The sequence below is a fragment of the Solanum pennellii genome, chromosome 10 (assembly GCF_001406875.1).
Source record: "Solanum pennellii chromosome 10, SPENNV200".
In the NCBI taxonomy this organism is placed as follows: Eukaryota; Viridiplantae; Streptophyta; class Magnoliopsida; order Solanales; family Solanaceae; genus Solanum; species Solanum pennellii.
Window position 1 is genome coordinate 5,704,692 of NC_028646.1, and position 25,219 is coordinate 5,729,910.

A 25,219-nucleotide genomic window follows, 5' to 3' on the forward strand; every position below is an offset into this window, starting at 1 on the left:
CCCCCCCCCCCCAACCTTAGAGCTTTTCTGCGCTTTTAGCCTTTCATAACACTGGGTCATCTTTTTCCCATGTAGATAACTAAGTGAACTTCTTGTAATTATATTGTGTGATGTTTAATGCATTTTCTTGGTCGATTGTGCAACCTTTTATTCTTTCATGTTGGGTGCAGATCTGTTTACTAGAGGGATAGATATTCAAGCAGTCAATGTTGTTATAAATTTTGATTTCCCGAAGAACTCCGAGACATATTTACACAGGGTATACATTACAAATCTTTGCCCAGTGAATCATCTCTCTTATCTATATGTGCTATTTTCTTATCACATATATTTTGCAGGTTGGGCGATCAGGGAGATTTGGGCATCTTGGTTTAGCTGTGAACCTGATTACTTATGAGGATCGCTTCAACCTGTATGCATATGATATCTCTCTTTTGCCATAGAAGTTCATTTAGTTTATGTACTTGGTAATAATATGGGATCGTATCTAACAGGTACAGAATTGAACAAGAACTAGGAACAGAGATCAAGCAAATTCCTCCGCACATAGATCAGGCTATATATTGCCTTTGATCAGTTAGCTGCTCGGTTATGGTGCACCAATGGTGAGTCTTTTGTACAGGTATGCAGTTGTTAGAGTTCTGAGATGAGCTACCTGAGAATCTTATTTTTTTTGTATGCAGATTTAAGTGCAGTCCTATAAATTGATATCTTCTCAGTGTGTCAATTACTGATTATTTTCCACTTTATTTTTACTTGCATCTTGCCTGGGGGTTTATCATTTATTTCATCACCCCACCTCGTGGGTGTGAGGGAGTATGAGCAAGGGTTCCGACATTATGGACAAGTGTGGGTAAAAAGTTGTAATCCTGCCACATTAGCCCCGTGTGGTGTAAAATATGGAAAGGTTTCCACATCTGATGGTTATGGGTAACAAAGCTAGCTCTGCCATATCTGTGCCTGGATGTGGTGCAAAATAAGAAAGGGTTCCTGCATCATGGACAAATTTGGTAAAAAGGTTTGTCCAAGAGGGTCAAATTGAGGCCGTTAATTGGAACATAGGCACTTTGACAGGAAACTCGAATTAATTAAAGGATAGATATTCTTTAAAGGAGAAGAGTTGATATTGCATGCTTTGTGGAAACTAAATGGGAAGGGCAAAAAGGCTTAAGGATTGGTAACACGAGTGATAAATTATGGTATTGTTAGATAAGATAAAATTAAGAATAGAGGTATTGTGAATCTTGAGCCTTGAGGATAAAGTTGTAGAAGTAAAACGAGTTGGAGATATGATTATTGTGTTAGTCTTTCTTGGGGAGGGAGACAATCAATGCCATTAGTTCCTATGCTCCCTAAAAGGGATTAGATGCAGAAGCGAAAACTACATTTTGGGAGGGATATGAACACACCTTTCAAGGGATTTCGGGATACCAGCAAATCTTTATTGGGGGAGATCTAAATGGACTTGTAGGTAAAGATAGCGATTGTTTTGCCCGAGTATATGGGGATATGGTTATGATCAATGCCATTAGTTCCTATGCTCCCCAAAAGGGATTAGATGCAGAAGCTAGAACTAAATTTTATATGAACACACTGTTCAAGGGATTTCAGGATACCAGCAAATCTTTGTTGGGGGAGATGTAAATGGAATTGAGGGTAAAGATGGCGACCGTTTTGGCCAAGTAGATGAGGAAATGGTTATGATATTAGAAATGATGAATGTAAGGCTGTTCTAGAGTTCATTTTAGCTTATGATTTAGCTGTAATTTTCACATCATTTGTTTATCTTTATTTGTATTTATACTATTTATAGAAGTGAGGAACCCTAGAAGTTGAAGACCAAAATTCTTTACTAATATTTATTTTGTATTTAATATTAAATGGAAAATCGATAACATTCTTTCCTTTTAGTTGGTCCCAAAGAGAACATCACCTTTTTATAGTTAGTAACATTTCAAAAGTCTTCCTTTCCTTTTTAAACTCCGTGCCCCGTCAAACACCTTCACATAAATTGGGACGGAAGAGTATTATATTACGTCTTCTCTGAATAGTTGTCTCCTTTATTGGCGACAATTTTTTGTATAAAACAATTTGTCTGCTAGAAAAGAACTTTCAAACCTTTTATTGGAAGGACACATCTCTTTGCTTTAGTATTTTGTAAATACGTTTTTTCGGTGTGGTTTTTATGGTTGGGATTATGAACTAACAAATTAGTGCTAATTTTTGAAGGAATAATTCATTTGTGTCCACCAATTGGATTCAACATTGAAAATTAAACATAATGGAGAAAATAAAAATGCTACCAGAACAATTTTTGATAAGAAATGGACTAAATAGTCAATAGGCTTATTAAGTCATGTTTATATTATTTTCATAAGACGAGCATATTCAATTTCATATTGCAAAAGCCACATATTCATACTCTTGAAAATTGTGACTTTTGTAATCTGTAATTTTTGCGACCCTTTGTTATTTATATGCAAGGTATCAAAAGGGTTTTGTATCTTACGACTCAACGTGAACTCTTGATAATGGATTTGAGAGATTAAGAGAAAGTGGAAGAGAACGAAAGAGGGTTTTGTATGACCTTCCAAGGACCAAATGGGGTAGCTTGACTCTTGTCAAAGCTCAGGAGATTGGAGAGAAGTTGTTGGCCATGAGGGCTTGGGGGGGATTAGTGGGGATGCAAGCAGTATGCAGGATAGGCCAGTGAATTGCATTATGGAGGTAGCTAGAGAGGTGTTGGGATTTCAAGGGGATTGATAGTCGAGTGGAGTGGCACAATTATTTACTATGTATGTATTCCAATTTGATATCCAAGATTATCCCCCTCTTAAAGACACATGTTAGTTTAGCTAATGTGTATCATTAATTTGATAATGTCTCCCTACAAATACTCTGTTTGACTTTTATCATATAATCTTTGAATAAATAATTTAGAAAATAGTGGTAAGGTCTGCATACACTCTTCCCTTCATAAACCCCACATAGTGGGATTTCGCTGGAGTATGTCGTATGGAATTTCCATATTAATTTTTTTTATTTTTATTTTTGATTTGGGATTAGAGCATCATAAGAATAAGAAAATATTATTTCAAATGGTGCAAAGTTTATTGACCTGTAATATTTATGGGTCCTTGCTCTACAATTACTCTTTTTTACACTGCCTTTTCTTTGTTTTACTACCAATTTATTTTCAACAACATAAATTTAAAAAGAAAAAATGATCCACAAGATGTGTTAATAAGTTGTTCCAACTGAACAATCTCAATATTTGCTATTTTTCATGACAAGATTTGAGAGAATTCTTAATAATATAAATGGTGAAGGGCCAAACCTATTCCTGACCTAATGGATTTGTTTCAAGAATGTCATAAACATTTTTTGTTTTTTGAGTATCAGTCCCCAATCACCCACACTGTTCTCTTTGGGCTTAAACATGACGCTAAAAACTAACAGACCTCTCTACACTCAAATATAGTGGCTTACATGGCAGTGTGTGAATGGTTCAGATGTAACCCATGAATAAATTCTATTACTTGACCTATATATTATATATTCGTTCGATTAAAACCCATATAGCTTCCATATTAGTTTCTTCTGATTAGAGTGCTTCAATTCTTTCTTCTCAAAGTCCATGTTCATCCCTCTTCTTAACCCAATTCTTCTATAAGTTCAAAACTAGATTCAAGTGCATGATTTTGCAAGTAAATAGGTTCATTAGGCTCTTGGCTTTAAGGACATATAGGAGTTGTGATACCATCAGAACATCTTTTATTCCTCTAATTCCAGATACACCAAAAAATACAAGCCGGCATCATCTGTCTAGATATTCATGATGGATTTTCCAACTCTCATTTTCCAACTCTCCATGAACACCAACACTCATATGCTTCCTTTGCATTACTAGGCATGATCCATGCCACTCCAAAAAGTGAAAAGAACATGCTCCAGATATCAGTTGTAGCTTCCCAAAGAAGTGAGGAGATTTCTGACACACACACACTCTATCAATCCATCTGATAGCCTAGAAAGATATTGTGTGTTAAACATGCTATTAGATATTCTTGATATGGTGTTTTACTAGGACAAGACAATCAGGATTAAGCTGGCAAATGCCTTCTTTTTTGAGGTGGCAACAGACTATATATAGCACCAATAGATGCAGTAAACCATGTATACAAGAGGAGATCAAAAACTTCCAAAAAGGCTAAAATGTACTACGCAATCTTACAAAGACTCCAAAATCTCCAAAATAGATTCAGTGTCTGAAGAAAATTCTTCTTTTCATAAAAATAGAACAACAAAAGTGATTTCACCTTTACTTTTCTAGATTGAGCTACTGATCTCTTCAAAGCATCTCAGATTTCTCTGTCTCGACAGTCCACCAAATACAGGTAGGTATCATTTTCCATCTGCTTTTTTGCCTAGGCTAACCTTCTCCGCTGTTCCAACATTTCTGTAAATCCGGAGAGTGATTTGGCATTACCCATGAAATCTCTTTCATACGTAGATATTCTGAATTTTGTACAGTCACATTAGTGTAGGAGTAGTGACGATTAGTTTCAGGTTCCTTGCCACAATGATGGCATGTGGAATACACTCTTTATTAGATTTTCTTGTGTTAAATATACTTATTTCACCATCAACCAAACAAAACAAGCCACTTTGTATATGACTCTTGACTTTTAAGATATTCTTCTATGGCCATACCTCTATCATGTTGGGAGCTCCTTTAAGCAACACATAACAATCTTCAACTTTGTTAGATCCCTTTCGCATTTCCCAGCCACCACATTTCCTCTCTTTGCTCCAAACCTGTTCTCTTCTGCATAAACTAACATAAATTCCCGCTTAACTTATGTTGGTATTAGTATGCGGAAAAGAACATTGGAACCAAATATTGTATGAAACAATATTTGACATTATTGAATTTTATTTGGTATTATTCTTTCCACTAGTCCCAATAGGGATGGCAATGGGGCGAGGCAGTTGCAGGGCGGGGTAGGTCTAAGTCTATGCGGGGCGGGGCGGTTTGGAATAATTTTTTTAAGAAATTAAGCGGTGCGGAGCGGGTGGCGGGTTGAAATATTTTTTATCATTTTTCTTTATCTCCCAGCTTTAACTGTCAGTCTAGTACCATCTTCGCTCTTTCTTTATAGTTTTCAAAGAAGTACTCAAATTTTGTAATGGGTTTTAGTTCATAAAATTTAATTGAAATGATTGGTAAAGAAAATAGAATTTATGTACTGATTTAACAAAATTGTGTGTTTTAACAAAACAAGAACTAAGAAAATAATTGAACTAGATCTTCACAGTTAAGAAAATATAATAAAAAATTAAATTTGTGTACTGTTCTAGCAAATAACATAATAAAGAAAAGAAAAAAAATCGATAGAACATAAGCGGAGCGGGTTAGGAATAGAAAAAAATGTTAATCAGGGCAGGGTGGGGCGGATTAAAATTGTGGGTTAAGTTTCTACCCGCCCCATTGCAATCCCTTAGTCCCAACCTAATGACACCTCACATTTTCTTCTCAAATGCCCACAAATTGGAAAAGCCTGAAATAAAGGCATCATCCAATGTGCAATAATATGTTTATGCTGCGTTATGAAAAAAAACAATTTTTTGTGCTGCCAGCCCCTTTCTTTCACCCGGAATAAGGGTAGGGCAAACAAGGCAAACACGTGGAATATTTATTTGAGCCATTTTTTTCCTTGCAGAAATCTCATGTTGAAGTTGTGCGATGCCTGAGATGCTGAGATAATGGATGACTTGGCTGTTTCATGGTTGCCGAGATAACTGAGTTCATCTTTAGTTCTAGTGACGAGTTTTAAGTTAATCCTAAAAGACTTTAGCAGTACATACTGACAATGGATAGGTCCAGTCAGAGACTGACCGTTGGTGAGTCCCCTGGTTAATGTAGTATTTGACATTTGTCGCTGTTTCCTTTTCGGTTTATGTCTGTTGGATAAGCTGTACAAGATTTTGCTCTATGGTATTCATATGGTAATGTGGGTCATGGAGAAGTGATACCTAAAGATGTGGTAGTCATTTTCGTGCACTCATAGAGATTAATATCAGACGTTCAACCAGTGTCTCAGTATGTGTACCAGAAGCATTGTACTCCTTTCAGCTTATAGCTTTTCTCCTGTTATGTTAGTGTTTGGAATGATGAAGCAGGTTATGTGTCTGCATGAATGTAGTCAATTTGGCTGAATGTGAAGAGTACTGTTTTAATTTTATCTATTCCGGATTTGAATAATTGAATCTTTCTCTGCCTTGTCTCTATTTAAGTTGTAAGGTGTGTTTGGCCGGAAAATGTTTTCCAATTTTTTTTTTTTGTTTGGTTGGATAAAACGTTTTTCAAATCACAACTCATTTTCCTCAAATTTTAAGAAAAATGACTTTCCTTAAATCTAAGGCCTATTTTGAAAGATATTTTGCTGACTTCAATTTTTTATTTTTTTATGCACCTGACCCACTAAAAAAAGCGATGCAAGAACGTATTCTTTTATCTAAGCTTCTTCCCTGTGCATTAGCTCCCCCCATCGTAGATGGTTCAGCCACGCCCGGTGCCACGAAATGATAAATTTCTATCACTCCCCCTCCCCCCTCCAAATAAAAATTTAAGTTTGTTTTTAGAAAACAAATGTGTGTATTAGATATATATATAATTATTTAATTTTATCAAGTCAGAATGCTTCGTTCATGTGGTAGATTTTTTAAAATAAACGAGACTCTATTGCATAAATTATTGAGATATGTTTTTCAAACTAACTAGTTGACATTTTAGATATGAAATCCACAATTTTAATAGTTTAAGTTCAAGACTCAAAACACAGAAGATTGTTTAGATGTATTTATAATATTCTACCCTAAAGATAATTATAGACTTTCACATTTGAAATAGTTAATAATAATAGGTTTGACATATTTATTTGACAAGTTCATTATTATGATGTTTGAACCAACTAAAATAATAATTATCAAGTTAAATAATTAACGAAAGATAATATCGATGATTAAATATTGTAACATGTTTAAACTCTAAGCTAATGTACGATCGTACATTTTCAAATACTTTTATCGAGTCTTTTTGTGTAATGCATTCGGTCACAGAATTTGGAAAAATATTCATTTTTTTAAAGAAATATAATTTGTACCCATAAATTTTAAAACTATAGAAATATTCATAAGTTTGTTTACATTTAATGAAAATGTTATGTGAAAGTCGTGACAGTGAGCACAACTGTTAAGATTATGAAAACAGAAAGAAAACAAAAGAAAAATAAAATTGATTTCTAAAAAAAAAAAACTACTATTATTACTTATAAAAACAATATAAATATGTGTATCATTTCATAATTTTTTTATAACGAATTAGGAACAAAATTTAACCTAAAATTATAGATGACGAGTGTTTCTAGTAAATATTAAAACTCGGGGTAATTTCTAAAATTTTAGAAGTTCCCAATTAATGAATTTGGCCAAAAGTTTTCCTAATATTCTGTCCATATACACATTTATTTGGTGCACTATTAAAAGTTATAAATCTATTAACCATAAGCATCATTAAGCTTAAACCATTATTAAAACTCATATAATGCACTAAATTAGTGCTCTCTATGTTGCAATGTTTTGAAATTTAGGTCTCTTGGCCTGATTGTTTTGTAAAAGTCTCTCCATATTGTGAGGGACTTGTTTTGAATATCTAATCCTTAAAAAACCAAATTTCTCTTCTTTACTTGAAGTTGCATTAGAAAGAGGTGCCTTGAACTAACGAGTAAAGTTACTGCCATGTGACCATGAGGTCACGCAGTGGCGGAGCTAGAATTTGATTCAAAATATAAAGAAATAAAATCGTATAGAAGCCAAGAAGTGTCAGTATCTAATATAAATATACATAAAAAAATATTTTAATTCTAGCTAATTTTCTAAAGAAGGAGTGTCGACCGGTGTGGCTTCACCACTGATATCACGAATTCAAGCTGTGAAAGTAACATTTTATAGAAATGCAAGATAAAACCGTGATCTGTCCGACAAAATTGAGATTTGACACTTCATTCAACATGAGTAGTTTTCATATGCAGAGTAGAAAACAGAGAGAACCAAATTGCACACTCATTATAGAACAGAACACACATTAAAAAAAACAGCAGCATGAAATTTACTACAATCAAAGTTATTTTTTCATAATCTTCATAACATCGTTAACAACCATAGCATCCAAGAAGCTTCTTCTTAGGGGTTTGTCCCGTAGCGCGATACGTTGCTGCTCTCTCCTCTGCTTTCAGAAATTCTTCCCCTCGTCTCGCTTCAACCTCAGCTCTCTTCTCATCTGCCTCCTTACGAATCAACGCTACTTCATTTTTTATCTTCTCCGCGTATTCTGCTTTCTTATGCTCTAGTTGATCCTATCAACACAGAAAATGTTCAAAAAGTATTTTGATGCACGTATAGTCGGACTCTAAGTATAGTTACCTCAAGTTGTTTCAGTTTAGCTTCAAGCTTTGCTGTATGAGTTTTCTCCCATGTTGCAACTGCAGAGAGCTTCTTTTGTGCCCTACTCAATAATAAAAAAACGATTACGCGTTGATTATTTATGTTAAACAGATATTGAAAGTTTTGAAAATCCTACTTGTTGTTCACTTTGCTTTTTTTACTTTCTTCCCATGCCTTGATGAAAGATGACCTTTTCTCATTTTCAAGCTGTGAAAGAGCAATATCTGAATAAAAAGCTTATGTTAAAACACATCTGAGATACTATCATTTATACGCGTTGTATGTAATACGTACCTCTGTCAAGAGATCCTTTTGAACTTTTCTTCGATGAAACATCGGTATCTGTTAAAATCAGGAAAACAATAACATCATATATCATGATATCAGAGAATCACAACGAGCATCCAGAGAGCGAATAGTCTCCTCGAGATGTATCATATATGCAATGCTAATGTGGTGACTTAGTAATTCAAAAATCGCGTTGCTGTTCAGAAAAAACGACAACTATACAGAGAGTTTGAGTTTACTAGCTGTGAAGTTATTTATCAGGCAATGAATTAGGGCAAACAATCTGCTAAGTTCATTTTGGATTCTGAGAAAAACTATGCAGTAATTAGAGAAAACGATGAGCCAAGAAATTAGTACTCAGTACAAACAACTATTACGGCTCAGTTCCAAACAAATTAGTACTCCTATCATTTCAAAGAAATTGAATGGATTCGGTGTACACCCTCAAATTAGTACTTCTATTATTTCAAAGAAATTGAATGGATTCTGTGTACACCCTCAAATTAGTACTCGTACAAACAACAATAACTACGGCTCAGTTCCAAGCTAATTAGTACTTCTAACATTTCAAAGAAATTGAAGGGATTCAGTGTACACCCTCAAATTAGTACTCGTACCAACAACAACTACGGCTCAGTTCCAAGCTAATTAGTACTTCTAACATTTCAAAGAAATTGAAGGGATACAGTGTACACAATCAAATTTGCTAACTTTTGGTCTCAATTAAGCCTTTGATGTATCTTAAATCTTCTGGAATAAAATTTACATATTTAGAAATTGCTACTATAGTACCACCATCGCGATGTTCTTTTAATCGAGTTTCATATCTAACCTATTCGATTGAAGTTGAAGAACAAGCGAAATCGCTATTAAATATGTGCAAACTATATAATTTAGTTTGCACATCAAAGGGCGGAGCAGTGTAACTCTAGCTTGAAGGTTCCATCAAACTTAATAACTTTAGTTTGAAAACATTGTATTTTTCTTAAAAAATCTATTAAAATGCGCAAATTATCTAATTTAGAACCCAATAACTTAAAATAACTATAATCTCAAACTCATAAGCTTCAAATCTTAACTCTAGTTCCATGCGTCATGTCATATTTAAACGATGGCATAAAAGCTCAAGATATCAATATAATAACAAAATCAGCTGTGATATTATATAGCCCAATAATTTTAACTGAGAATTCACCATCTAAGATTAAAGATTCCATGAAAAAGAACACATTCACAAATAACTCATTTTCATTTGTATAAATCAAAAAAATAGTTAAAACATATATTGACGGTGTAAATAATACCATATCTGTTATTTTACCCTCTTTAATTTGTATCATACCATATTTACCATCAATAATTACACTAAATTGGTAGCGTTAAATAATATAAAAGAAGCCGAAGTCTAAAAATCTAAAGAGACTATCGGTTGGATTGACTTATTTTAGGTGTTTTAAAGCCAAAATAATTGTTAAGCAGTTTTGAAGTGTTTGAGTAAAGTTAAAAAAATACTTATAAGCACGTATTTTAAAGCTAAAATAACAAAAATAAGCCAAAAGTCAATCCAAACAGGCCCGTATCTATGATGCGAGGGAAAAGAATTAAACCAAAATAAATACATAATTATTTGTTCCGCATTTGAAGCATTAGCGAGTTTCGAAATTATTGATCCACAATTTGTACCACATTAGTAATGAAATAAGTTATCTGATACGTATAATGAAATAATTAATTGAACTCGTAAAGTCCATAAGATACTTTTGCTTATCTCATCCTAAATACTACTTCTCCATCCCAATTTTTGTGACATTTTTCAGATTTTGAAATTCAAATAAGTCTGTTTTAGACAGTAAAATTTTTCATATATCTTTTAATTATTTTGAATTGTAAATAAATGTGACATATAATACTTTTTTACGTAGTTTACAAACATGTAAATTTCATTTATAAAAATTTGAAGATTTCACGTATTATTTTTTGGTCAAACTTAAACTGTTTGACTCTAAAAAAAACAAAAAATGTCACATAAATTAAGACATTGGAGTTTGTAAAACTAGAAAAGGAACCATAGTAATGTTATATACTCCCTCTCTTTCTTTTTATATGTCATCCTTATTATAAATAATTGGTCTATTTATTTGTCACTTCATAAAATCAATGCATAAATTACAATACTCTTCCTATTTTACCATTGTGAGTTATCGGCCTTGAAAATATAAATTTGACTAACATATAAAAACTAAATGAATAATTCATGTTCATTGATCAAATTAATTAATCAAAATAAATAATTACTTATAAATTGATTGAAAAGCTGATTTTTTTTTAAAAAAATAAGAGTAAAATAATAAAATTACTTAATTTCTTAATGCACATGAAATAAAAAATAAAAACATATAAATAAAAACAAAGAAAATATTACTAACAATAATTATGTGTGAAATTCCCAAAATGGTCCTAATAGAGTCGTTGGGAGAACAGAGTATAGGTAGATCTTGTTAAGACCTTGTAAAAGTAAATTTAAGTAGAAACAAGGAAAAAAAATTTACAAAAACGTAACTACACTAAACAACTAGTACAATAATAAAACACCAACAAGCCTAAATAAGTTTAAAAAACTCAAAAAATGAAAATAGTAATGAGCACCTAAATATTAAAAAAAAAAAACACAAAAAAATTTATAAACGTATAGAGGAGACTATAATTAAGACACAATACATAAATATATTTTTTAATTTGGTGTCGTCTCACATTTATGCCTTTTAACTTTTGGTTCAGACAGATAGACACTTAAATATATATAAAATTAATTGAGTAGACATACATATCCTACTGAAATTTATTTATCCTAAGTAATTTCTTACGTATATTATATTTCATAAAACTCATGTATCTAGTTATTCAGCTTTGTACAGACTAAAGTATACACATATAAAATCGAAATAAATAAATCTAAATTAAACTAAATTAAAGCACACATTTATATATTATGCGTATAAATATTATACCTTGAGGTGTGAGAGGTTGATGAGGTAGAGTAGTAGTAGTAGTATGATGAGGTGGTGGTGGTGTGGGAGTAACGACGTCGTTTGGAGTAGCTATGGATGCAAGTGGTGGTTCTTGCTTTATTTGCGGTGCCACTTCTGCTTCCATTTCTTCCTATTTACTTTTTCATCAAACTCTCTATTACTCAATTTCTAACAACCATGTTTAATGTTTTTCTTCAATAAATAAATAAATAGTATATAAGTAATATTTATTAGCAAATTGATAATATTTTAACAATTCTTTTTGAAGGATAGTTCCAAAAATCCCACCGCTTATTTATTTCATCACTATCTATTTATAGGGTGTGTCGTTTTGATTATGAAAACATTAAAAAAAAAAGGACCTTTTTTTTATAAAATATATTTTAAATATAAATTACTATAATTTATAATTTTATTGCTTAATTTTTAAATATATAACCTTTAATTTTTGTTAATATTTGATTTTATGGTTAAAGTCAATATACCTTTTCGAATTAGGGTGTTCATAAATCGGTTTAAATTAATTATTGATCAAAACTAAAATCTGACCAACTTAATTAATTTTAAAATTATCAAAATTAAATCAAATCAAATATAATATATATTTATTGATTTTGTTATTATTATTTTTTCCATTCATTTGGTTCAATTATTCAGTTATTAACTATAGACAAAAATAAAGAAATAATTCATTCTAAACAAAAATAGTTAGAATCACTAACAGTATGCAACTTTCACTTACTGAATTTACTATGAGTAACACTTCAAAATTCATTATTTTGATCTAGAAGAAAGAGAAAATGATATTTTTAATCACATAAAAAATCGTCATAAACATTCATATACATGAAATTAATAAGATAAATATTCTCACCTTGCTCATTTTTACTTTTATAAAAATATTTAAAATTATTTATAAAAAATCGTCATAAATATTCATATACATGAAATTAATAAGATAAATATTCTCACCTTGCTCATTTTTACTTTTATAAATAAATTATAAATAAATTTAATAAAAACACATTTAAAATATTTAAAATTATTTATAAAAACAGTATATTTTGCACGAATATTATACAATTTATCAATTTAATTAAATTATTATTTTTTAAATAAAATCATAACCATTCAAATGCTATCAATTTTTAAAATCTAAAATTAATTATAGAGGTTAGATGCTACATAAACATAGTGAGGGAATATTTATTTAATATCTAAATTTAGCAAAACAACAAAAAATTGTGGCTGATTTCTGATATTTGGAGTAATTAAATGTTTTTTCGAGGGTGGCTTACGATGCTGGAAAACGTGGCTTTTGTATATTATGCCACCGCCACGTAAACATGGATATCAGCTATCAACTATAAAGTATATTACAGAAGCACTCGTAATAATATATTTAATATAATTTTATAAATAAAATATTATAAAATTGATATATGTTAATTATATTTTTATATTTAACAAAATTGTTTCTAATAAGCCTTTGATTGAAAAAATATATATTTACAAGCTATCTTAAAAAAGAAAAAAACCGACGAAGAAAGATATGATGATAAAAAAAAAATTTACTCATATTTTTTCAAACAAAAGAAAAAGAAATAATAATGATAAAATATGCTACAATCCAAATGAAATAAACATTAATGACCTTTACGTAAAAACTAATATTTGGAGAAAAATTTGACAAATAATGTTTGTCCATATAATTTGTTATTATTTAGCAAATATTTTTGGTAAATATCCCAAATTTTCAAATACTATTTTTTTAGTATTTGGGCCAAATCTCATTATTTGGATCTTTTGAAAATTAAAATTTTACCCCAAATTTTTATCTTTTACAAAAACACCCTATGTAATAGTTGTTTGTGTTGTATTACATTATTTTTTACGTAAACACCAAAATAGTGATGATATGATTGTGATGAAAATGATGAAAAATTAACTCAAGAAATAAAATCATGTGCTTCGTTTACTTCACGATGTATGGAATGATACTTGTTGCACTCGCTCCAAATTACCACATTGCTCTAGTGTGATTGAAACTATTTGTAATTGTTGTAACGAACATCCAATTGACTTGTAATACAAACTTATAGTTAGTTTTAATAATTTTTAAAACTTATGGGCGTAAATCATATTTTTCTAAAAAGGTGAAATATATTTCCCAAATCCTATGGCCAAACACACGGTAAAATTTCACCTAAATTTTCACTCAAATAATATTTGCCAAGAATATTTAAAAATTTATGGTCAAACTCTAACTAGGAACAGAGTAAATGGTAAGTTATGATATATACGTCAATTTACGATCCTTTCATAAAATTAGATACTCTGTCTTTAAATTTTATCATTTGTAAAATATTATTTGCAAAAATTCATACTTTAAGAAGTTTGAATGTTGTATTCAATTAAATGTTGAATTATTTACTTAGAGAAATACGAAAATTTTCACTAATATTTTTTTTTCTTTTTTTAAGAATGCAACTTTCTTCTAAAAATCCTTGTCCACGAAGGTGAATGGTATGTTCTGTAGAACAACCATAAAATTGATAATGTTGTATGGTAGTGTGAATATTGAATTGTTGAATATATTAAAAGGAGGACATAACAGACCGTTCATATCACTTTATATTTAGCTAAAGATAGAGATCCACATATTATTTTTTGATATTATTTTACAAGAAGGATGTGAAATGATCTTTTCATGAAAAAATTGAGAGTCAAAAATGAAAAGCAAAAATTCAAGGAAAGAAAAACCAATGAGGAACAAAACTCAACTAAATAATATATAAATAATATAAAGGATTTCATCACATTGTCACATGACCATGTTAATTAATAGTTTACAAATCAAAAATTTCAAAAGACAACTGAAAAAACTTTAGTTAAAGAAATCACAACACAATTCCTTAAAAACTAGTAGTAACAAAGAAAGGTCCAAAAGGCAAATTAAATAAGATTCTTTTTTAATAGTTGCCCACCAAAATAATAGACAGTAAAATGTATATTTTCTGTATATTACCTATAATATACAAAAAATATACATATTTTATACATTAGTTTTATGTATATATTTTTTGTATATTGGTGAGGGAGTCTAATTATTTTTGGGCCAGCGACTAAACATGTTAAAAAAGCCCTTAATATAGTAATGAATAGAGGCCCAAAAAGTATGTAAAATTGAGAGAGATTAATGGATTCTTCCAACAAAGGTATCCAAACTCATCTCACTTGGATCAGTAGCTTGAAGTTCAACTTGGACACCATCTAATTCTCTCCTGAATCTGTCTTTTGAACTTGCATACAACATCTTACTTCTCACTCTTGCTGTCTCTGGTGACCTATATATATACACACACATTCCAACATTGTCAAATCACACATAAAAAAAATTGTGAGCTTTTTAAGATATGTCTTGTTACATATCAAAATGAAGTGTTGCCAAGTGGATATGGTAAGATGAGTTGTTGACATGACTATATTTAGTATTGCATTACAATTTTGTACATGTGGCAGCCTAAAATGTGTGATCTAAATTGTGCGGAATCTTCACTCTTAATGTTGTATTTGTGTCAGATTTTTTGAAAATATATTACTTTTGAAAAAACGAACATGCAGACATTTTTGAAGAGTCTGAGCAACATAGGAAATCCGCTTTCAATGCCGCATTTGTGTCAGATTCTTTAAAAATACACTATTTTTGAAGAATCGGACATGCAAACATTTTTGAAGAGTGTGAGCAACACAGTTTGAGACTAGATTTGAATAATACTACTTTCGTTTCACAAAGACTGGTATAATTTGACTTGGCACGAAGTTTAAGAAAATAAAGAAGACTTTTGATCATGCGATTCTAAATTAAATTTATGTCAAAATCTTGTGGCTTAAACATACCGCGTGGAAAGTAGTTACCAAAAAAAGAAAAAAGATCATTCTTTTTTAAACAGACTAAAAAGAAAAAGAGATCATTTTTGAAACTGAGAGAGTGGTATATAGGCATAATTGAGTCATTCCCTAAAAAAATGAATCAGTGACCATCCAAGGTATTGCAATCTCATCAAGATTTGACTTTATTAAATATCAAGACTATATGTTCTTTGACATGGTTTAGAGACTCACAATTCAAGAAGTAATTCATATTAAATGATAGATAATTGGTAGTTATGTTAGTTTAGATATTTTAAAAATGTCAGTGCATTCGTGTTAGATCTTTTTAAAAATGAAAAACTTTTGAAAGATGTAACGTATAACTAACAACAATTTTGAAGGATTCGAACAGCGAAGTTAAATAGGTTGTGAAAAGAAATGATTTACCAAGCAACAAAGAAGATCCTGCTTTTCTGGACATTTTCATCAGTAGTCCAATCATAGTCAAAAACAGCATAACGACATTCACTTGGAGGCATGCTATTAGCAAAATCATCATGTGTTTCTGTCTGTCCACCAACTTTCTCAACCACAACTTGCTGAACAGATTCATCAATCTTGAAAACTAGGTACCTATGGTTCCTCTTTGCTTTCAACTCCAAGAACCTCAGCTTGCATTCATCACTCACTGCTATTCCTGATGCCGAATTCGCCTATCCAACAAAAAACAAAGAAAGATAGAAGACAAACATAGATAATAACAAACCACGTCACGGACTCTGTTATTTCTTGACAGCGGCGGAGCCAGAAATTCTCATAAAAGAATGTAAGAATGTCACACTTTTGATTTGAACTTACCACCTAAACAAATTTTGAGCCACCTTTTCTACTACACTAAAAGATCCCCTTGTGTCAAAAGGGATTTAACCAAGAAAAAGGTATGCAGGAGCATGAAACATCTCATGTTTATATAGGATTCTAGGGAAGGGCCACACCCAAAAGTAATGTTGTGATCTATAGGTCACACAATATTAGACAGTGGCGGACCCATAAATTCTCACAAGGAAATTCAAGAAAATGTAAGAATGTCACACTTTCTATTTGAACCTACCACCTAAAATAAATTTTGAGCCACCTTTTCTACTAAACTAAAAGATCCCCTTGTGTCAAAAGGGATTTAACCAAAAAAAAGTTAGCCAGGAGCATGAAGCATCTCATGTTTATGTAGGATTCCAGGGAAGGGCCACACCTAAAAGTAATGTTGTGATCTATAGGTCACACGACATTAGACAGTGGCTGAGCTAGAAATTCTGATAAGGGAATTCAAGAAAATGTAAGAATGTCACACTTTCTATTTGAACCTACCACCCAAAACAAATTTTGAACCATTGCTACTACACTAAAAGATACCCTCGTGTCAAAAAGGATTTAACCAAAAATAGGTAGCCAGGAGCATGAAGCATCTCGTGTTTATGTAGGATTCCAAGGAAGGGCCTTACCCAATGACCCAAAAGTAATGTTGTGATCTATAGGTCACCTAACATTAGAAAGTGGTTGAGCCAGAAATTTTCGTAAGGAAATTCAAGAAAATGTAAGAATGTCACACTTTCTATTTGAACCTACCACTTAAAACAAATTTTGAGCCACCTTTGCTACTACACTAAAAGATTCCCTCGTGTCATAAGGGATTTAACAAAAAAAAAAGGGTAGCTAGGAGCACGAAGCATCTCACCATTTACGTAGAAATCAAGGAAGGTCCGCATTCCAAAGGGATATAATATTCGTGATCTATAGGTCACACGGAGATCATTTTACCATTACTTCAATACTCCATCAAGGGAATTTAACAATATATGATAAATGTTGTTTTTTTAACTTATTTGCATAGTCAAAATTTACCAACGAATAGGATTCAATCGAATTCCCTTCGAACCATATAGCTTGGCCCTTAAAGTTAGGGCAATTGAATATTTGGGACATAAACTCCTTGAAATCATTGTCTCTTTTTAGGAATTCTACTATAGTTTCACTCCCCTTTGATAGTTTTCTATGATATATTTTCGTTTTTCAATAATATTGTCATACTTAGGCATATCATGTAATAGAATACACCAGTACATTATAACTTATGTACCATATAGTAAAGAAAAACACTCAAGATCTAGCTATGTTAAAACATAATATGATTTGTGAAGTGAAAAGAAAAAAGTACATAAAACATACCATTTGAGTATCTAGCAATACAATTTTGGTGTTTTTCTGAAGAAATGAAATAGAAAGTTTTTTCTTTTGGCAAAAAAGAACGAGAAGGAAAGTGTAGAAAGAAAAAGATCCTTAATTTTGGGTATAAGAACAGAACAAATGTTCAATATAGAGGTTGTTTAGGACTTTTTTTGGACAAAATTAACATGGTCCATAATTTCATAATTATTATGTAACGACCATTTTGTTATATCAATATTGTCACCCACATATTATGGTTATTCATTATTTCTCCTATTATTGTGGATTACTTTTTGGGAGAATTAAGGCCAATCAATGTAATGGAAAATACATTAACATTCAGTTTAGTGGTATCGATGAGAGTTTTTGACATAATCCTTAAATGTAATTTGTAAATCATCGAGATATTTTTAATACCCTTCAAATTTATAAATTATTCAACATAGTTATAGCTAGTAGACATGAAAATACAAACATTTTTGGACAATTCTCATAACTTTACATTTATGGAAATTCAACTTATTTGTACAACTCTTGAGAAATACTTAAGTGGTTTAATTAGGGGAGAAAGCATATTAATTAACTGTTAGTTACTGCTAAGGATTTATGTGTAAGAAAATGTCATGAATCGATAAGCTTGGTGTAAATCGGGTGTGGGTATATTTTTACCCAATTTTATATTATTTTTATTGGAATAATTGTTACATATAACAAACAGAAAATTCATATTTGTATGCTATAACTATAATTTGCATAATTGCGCTCCATAGCAAACATGTTATGACTATTTCATTATACATATATATAAATCGTTGACAACCTCTCAATTCAATTTTATGTGTTTGTATATATGTAATAAATTTGAATTTGTATACAATTGAATCGAAATAAAACGTTTGTATATCAAATCTCTCTCTCTCTCTCTCTCTCTCTCTCACTTTATACAAACATAAGTATTTGTATAATCTATGTTTGTATAAAGAGAGAAAGGCAAAAAAAAAAAAAACTGGACAGGAGAATATTTGTATTGTATAATTATAAGTGTATAAGACAAATATATATATATTTGCATATGTACAATTTTCTCTCGCTTTATATAAACAGAAACACAAGTATAAAGCTTAGAGAGGTGAGCGATAGAGGGAGCGAGCAACAGTGGGAGCGAGCGACAGAGGGAGAGTGGCGAGCGAGAGTTTGAGGGAGAGAGGCGACTGACAAACATTACGGAGCACAATTAAATCAAAGTGTGGTTGTAGCATTTAATTTGAATTAATAGTTTGTCATCATATACAATTTTTCCTTTTGATTGAGGCACAATACATGAATGTGTTGCTTAACTTATCTGCTAATAATGACATCTATTCTCTTCGACTTTAATTGTACCCAAAAGATACATAGGCACGTATAAGATTGAACAAATAAATATTTGTCCTATCTTTGTTACAAATAAAATAGAAGATAGATTTCTATTAGCCTATTAAAATCTAATAAATAATTTAGAATTAGCCTGACGCCTCATTTGTTTTCATCAAGATTAAGACGTTTGAATCTGAATGCACATCTAGATGATTATAATTGTCTTTTCAACATCTGAATATCATAGTCTATTTATATGTACTCAATAAATATACAATTCAATTTGTTAAAATTAAATATCTAAAAATAATTAATAAAATGAAATCATTATTTGACCAAAATAGGCTTAAGTCATTTGCGGCCCCTTAAAGTTGTCCACATAATTCACATAGACACTTGAACTAGGACTTATACCTATTGAACACCTAAATTGTTCAAGACACGTGCCTATTAAAAACAAAACACTGATGTGACAAATAAGTGTATCTCACCGCTGCTGAGCGCGTGAATGTATTTTTTTAATTTTTTTTAAAAATATTTATACTTGCTTTGTTGACACTTGACATGCATCGACTAAATAGAGAAAAAATTAATTTAATTAAACATTAATCTTTTAAATCATTAAAAAAAACACCCCCACACTCATCTTCTTCTTCAACCCACCATTTTGAAAACTTCAAATTTTTCTGCCTTTTATTATGATTCATTTTTTTTCATTTTCTGTAAACAAAGTACCTGTTGAATTTTCAAGAAGAAGAAAAAAATGGACCATTTGGAGTTAAAAAATTGATTGATCAATATTTGTGCATTTTTATTTTCAATAACTCCAATAGAGAAACTATCACCATTCATAATCTTATTAGAAATGCTATACAAATTTGATATAATTTTAATTTCTCTTCGTTGTAGATTCAAAATAATTTATCAAGATCGATTATATTTACAAAATTGGAATAGTTGTCAGAGGAATAGAATATAACGAAGAAAAAAGAAAGAGCAAAAGATTTGGTGGGTGAATTCGGGATGAGATGGGGTTAGACATTTTTTTTTGTTATCGCCGAGGAATCAGTGGTGAATGGCGATTGGGGAACAACAGCGAAGAAGATGAAGAAGAAAGGGGCAATACATTAGATGGGCTGGGGGTTAGGTGGGGGTGGGGGAAAGATTATTTTTATCAATTTAATTTTTTTCTATATTATTAAAGGCTAAAAAATATTTTTTATTTTTCAAAATTAAAATTATGGGTCCATGTGCCACGTGTTGTAATTGTATTCGCAATTTTGTCAAGATAATGCGTTTGCATTACACGCACAATATTTGTAAAGCTAGTTATCATTTTATGTTCAATAGATAAATATTCGTTAATATTAAAGTGTATTTTAGGTAAAGTCTCAATTGAGGTGTGTAAATGAATCATGCGGACAACTTTGAGGGGCTATCGATGACTTAAGCCAATAAAATATGAAATAATTATACTTGCTAGTTGCTAGTGATGGTGGAGATAGTTTGTATTGATAATGGTGATGATAATTGTTGTGATTAGTGACAAGTAATGATGGTGGTGATAGTTATGACGATGGAGAACTTTAGTGTTGAGGCAATTGATAGTGGTGTTGGTGGTCGTAATGATAAGGTTAGTTGATGTTAATCTATAGTTGGTGGTGGCGGAAGAATGTGTGATAGTTGGTGATGTATTTGTGATAGGTGGCGGTGGAGCTAGTTATGATGATTGAGGTGACTGGTGGTAACGATTGACTCTATGGTCAATAGTAGTAGCAAAAGATCAGAAGGAAGGAAGATAGGTTTGAGCTCGACGGATAGTTAAGATAATGACTAGTGAAGTAATGGTGGAGGAGGTGGTGAAGGTGGTGATAACTGAAGAAATATGGTGGTGGTTGACGTCGATGTTAGTTGTGATGGTAGATTTTGTCAGTAGTAGGAATTGAATATAGTAGTGAGAGTGATGGTGAAGGTGGCGACGACTACATAGGCGGTGGTGGCGGTAGCTGCCACGACGACTACAGAGATAATGATTGTAGAGGCAATGAATATAATCATAATGATGAAAGAGGTAAGTCTGGTACCATTTGATGGTAGAAGTTAGCAATGATGGTGGTTTTCATGACAAGTTTGGTTGATGGTAAACAATGGTAATAATGATTGACAATGGTAGTGGTCATGGTGGTTGTGATGAACAAACGTGGTTAGCTATGATGGCTAGTGATTGTAGATAGAGTGATGCTGAATATTTCACACAATAATACCTCTTAATGAAAATAAAATTTTGTTCTAGATCTTAATTATTAAGACCTATTAAGTGCTTAAAATTTTAAAGAAAACAAATACACTTTATGATCTTTTTAATGACAAGTTTAGGCATTCATTAGGTGAAAACGAATGAGATCAAGTCTACAACACTATCATATAGTTCATTTCCTTGAAAGTAAAAGATCATTTATAAATAGTAAGACTTCTTTTTATACCTTGGTGAATGAGAAACACATTTGCACTATTAATTACTTTTTTGACCCACATTATTTGATAATTTTTTATTATTAGTACATCCCAAAAAAATATAAAATTGTTATAAATTCATTGAATGAGTGGATAGTCCATAAGGTTGGTACATGAACAACCATCCATATTCACTAGATTCATGAACCGTTTTGGATAAGAATGTATCTATTCATTATGATACTTAATATGGTGACTTTTGGAGTGATTTCTCACTCTATAAATAAGATTGTTCATTCACTATTGTATGACATACAGATGAGACTTACATACACTTGAATAAGAAGAAATTTCCCTTCTTCTATCTACTTCTCTTGTCTTCTTCTCTTTATGATTATATTCTTATGAGCTTGATTTTATAACATGTTATCAGCATGAGTCTCTATCCAATTGAGAGTGAGTTCTTGTTTTTCTTTAGCTCATATTTTGGTTGATCTCGTTATGAAGATCAAAGTATTATATGCATAAAATCAAGTATGTATTTTCTAAAATATTTTATGATTTAGAATAAANATTCAATCATATGAATGTGGTAGCAGTGAATGATTAGTCTGAAAGATGACAAATAATTAATGATATGAATAAGGGCGTGGAGGGACAGAATTATAATAGTCATCATTGTGGTAATGATAAAAGGAAGAACACTATGAGTTCTTCAAATAGTCCTTCAAAATGTGAAGGCAATTTTTATTATCAAAATGGTATGAAAGGTCATTAGACTTGTGAATGTTGTAAACCCAATAATTTGACAAGTTTATAAATCTTCTATCATGATACAAGAAGTGATGTTGAGGTGTTTCATCGAAATATGATGAATTTTAAAGCCATGACAATGTGCTTATAATGCAAATTTATGAAGTACATATAAATAATTAGTCCACTCCTTAAAGAGAATGTGACTTGTGATGAGTATCGTGAATACTCGACCATTCTATAAGAGAATGGGTCCAGATGTGATAAAATCATTATAGGTTGGATATATGTCACAACTCACCTCTATGGAAGGTTTGAGAAAAAATGATATATGTCACTTCCCATCTTTACGGGAGATTTGAGAGGAAATAAATTTTATTTGGCAGAAATGGCTAATTGTATTGTACGTTTTGTATGTCACTATGGTATGTTTATTATGAACTACCGAAAGGGCAAAAGAAAGAAATAGTTCTTGCCTATAAGGACTGTGATCATTATCGTGTGGCAATACAAATTTGTCATTGGTTGTGTACCTATGGTACAACAAAAGTAAAGCAAGAAAGACGTCTTGCTCGTAATGATTTTGACCATGACAATAATAATATAATTTCCTCGTTGAAGGAGATGCTCACCATAGGGATGGTGTCATGCAATATGTGATAGTACACAAAATTAATTGCAAGCTCTAACGAGTTGTGCTATTATCAGAGGAATAATATTGGGATTGTAGTAAGTCTCAAAAGAAACTTTTTAAGTTTCGGATGAATTGAAAATAAATATTGAGACTATAAATCACTACAACCGAAGAGAGTTATAAATGTTTATGTAAAAGATTACCCCACTTTTCCTCTTGTTTGTTCAATACAAACATGTACATGCTGATGAAATCACATGTAAAAGTAAATTATAAGTGTACTAAAATAAAGATCAGTTGGCATGACTAGTTGACCATTCCGACTAAATGTGATGCAAACGTGATTGAGAATTCAGGTGATTTATATGATGAAGAAATAAAGATTCTTCAAGAATTCTCTTGTGTTGCTTGTTCTCTTGATAAAATGATCATTGTACCAGCTAAGGTTGGGATTGTAATCCCCTAAAATTTTTGGAACATATAAAAGGGTGAATATGGGCCCGTTCACCTGTCATGTGGATCATTTGCAACTATATGATTGATGCATCTATGCGATGGTCACATGTATTTTGTTGTCAACTTACAAATTGGTTTTTGTAAGGTTGTTTGCTCGAATTGTTAAAATTAAGAGCACAGTTCCAAACTATGAAATTATATTGATAATGCTGGTTGATTTAGCAGAAATTGTATGCCTCCAATTATAGCTAAATCATGGTTATGAGAACAAAACTCCCTAATAAGATTTGGTATGAGATAATTTTATTTAACATGTAGCGACACATGTATGCATCAAACCAACAAGGTTTCCCCCATTAAAATTGGTTCAGGGTCAGGAACCATATAATTTTTCATCTAAAATATTGAATGTGCGGTTATGATTTTAATTGCTCCACCACGCACAAAGATGAACTTCCAAATAAGGTTGGAATGAATGTTAGATTTTCTAACATTAGGGGGAGAGATGATTGACAACTGAAAATTATGTGTGAGGTTAATTATGAATTATCTAGATCCTCATTAAATAAATATGTGAACTTAAAGTTCAAGGGATAATTCAGTTGCATAATGTTGCAAATCAATTGCCAGATGAATGCACTGACCCTATGATATAATTCAGCTGCAAATGCTCCAATATGAAGTCCTTGAAGGACCAAGTTTATGATACGCCGGAAGCGTAATAGACCAATCGATTCCAAATATAAAATTCCTTGAAGAAGGAAGGAGCAAATGATCAATATGGTCATGATAATGAGGCAAGTGCAATAAAAGAGCACATTGACATAACACTTCATAAAATCTTGAAAAAGGTTCAGGTACCTGAAATAATGAAAAATGAAGAGATCTCGATAAGTTATGTCTTGTTGGAATCGATATCAAATAACCGTCGACGGTATCTTTGATATGAGGTAGCGCTCAATGATATAAATTGTGACGAGGATCTTGAATTCAAATCTGTCATATAGTGTGGACAGATAAATGGTTGGCCAAGTAAAATGCACAATTCAAGTATATTTTGTTTCACTTAGAAAAGTGACATTTTGGACTGGTAGTCCATAAATCAAGGTATAATGTCAGTGGGGTACAAATAAATTATTATGCGATAGTATAACCGTAAGATATTAAATACGATTTGTGCCTTGGGGCATAAAGGTTTATCGCAAAAATCCTGACATTATTGGAGATGTTTTATCCTTTGGTGGATGCAATGAGGTTTGTTTTGATCTGGCAACATATGAAAACTTGAATGCATGTAATGTCTAGCTAGACAATGAAGGTTATATGTGTCTGAAGCATATAAAAGTTTGAAAGAAACTTTTCCAATAAAGCTTCAAGAATCTTTATATGGATTGAAATAGTCAAGGAAGAAAAAGGGTACAAAAGAATGACCCTAATTGTCCTTGTATTTTTATGAAAAGGTTTTGGTAAGACAAAATTTTGTCTTGACCTACAGATTGATAATTTGACAAATGAAATATTTATCTAACAGTGCACATACACTGAAAAGTTTTGATGCAATTTTATATGGATAAATCGCATTCATTGAGTACTCCAATGATTATGAGATCACTTGACATAAATGATGACTCAGTTTGATCTCAAAAGA

At 31.3% G+C, this 25,219-nt stretch overlaps 3 protein-coding genes across 4 annotated transcripts in view; 1 reads left to right on the forward strand and 2 right to left on the reverse strand.

Moving 5' to 3' along the window:
• Positions 1-6,270, forward strand: part of LOC107002335 (DEAD-box ATP-dependent RNA helicase 8-like) — a 15,843-nt gene extending 9,573 nt beyond the window's left edge. The window contains exons 7-10 of one of the 2 annotated variants that reach the window (XM_015200317.1): positions 171-259; positions 339-412; positions 495-622; positions 5,724-6,270. In XM_015200317.1, coding sequence (XP_015055803.1) covers positions 171-259; positions 339-412; positions 495-573 — 242 coding nt within the window. In that variant the 3' untranslated portion in view covers positions 574-622; positions 5,724-6,270. The remainder of the gene's footprint in view (positions 1-170; positions 260-338; positions 413-494; positions 623-5,723) is intronic. The other variant, XM_015200316.2, reaches the window with a different exon arrangement.
• Positions 6,271-8,038: 1,768 nt separating this feature from the next.
• LOC107001910 (remorin-like) lies at positions 8,039-11,973 on the reverse strand. The gene is made up of 5 exons (XM_015199865.2): positions 11,802-11,973; positions 8,800-8,847; positions 8,642-8,729; positions 8,485-8,566; positions 8,039-8,417 (listed from the first exon to the last, which is right to left on the reverse strand). Exons 1-5 carry the CDS (start codon positions 11,944-11,946, stop codon positions 8,214-8,216), a joined length of 567 nt encoding a protein of 188 aa, XP_015055351.1. The 5' UTR covers positions 11,947-11,973; the 3' UTR covers positions 8,039-8,213.
• Positions 11,974-14,621: 2,648 nt separating this feature from the next.
• On the reverse strand, positions 14,622-18,070 carry LOC114074393 (actin-depolymerizing factor 10-like). Its single transcript, XM_027912305.1, has 3 exons — positions 17,919-18,070; positions 16,143-16,408; positions 14,622-15,169 (listed from the first exon to the last, which is right to left on the reverse strand). Exons 1-3 carry the CDS (start codon positions 17,919-17,921, stop codon positions 15,019-15,021), a joined length of 420 nt encoding a protein of 139 aa, XP_027768106.1. The 5' UTR covers positions 17,922-18,070; the 3' UTR covers positions 14,622-15,018.
• Between the last annotated feature and the right edge of the window lie 7,149 nt (positions 18,071-25,219).

Excerpts from the sequence above, each read along its gene's own strand:
- LOC107001910 (XM_015199865.2), bottom strand. The coding sequence starts at position 11,946 with ATGGAAGCAGAAGTGGCACCGCAAATAAAGCAAGAACCACCACTTGCA. Across the intron at positions 8,730-8,799 it reads AAAAGGATCTCTTGACAGAG|ATATTGCTCTTTCACAGCTT; the intron begins GTACGTATTACA and ends CTTTTTATTCAG. Across the intron at positions 8,567-8,641 it reads AAAAGCAAAGTGAACAACAA|GGCACAAAAGAAGCTCTCTG; the intron begins GTAGGATTTTCA and ends ATTATTGAGTAG.
- LOC114074393 (XM_027912305.1), bottom strand. Across the intron at positions 15,170-16,142 it reads AGGATCTTCTTTGTTGCTTG|GTCACCAGAGACAGCAAGAG; the intron begins GTAAATCATTTC and ends GTATATATATAG.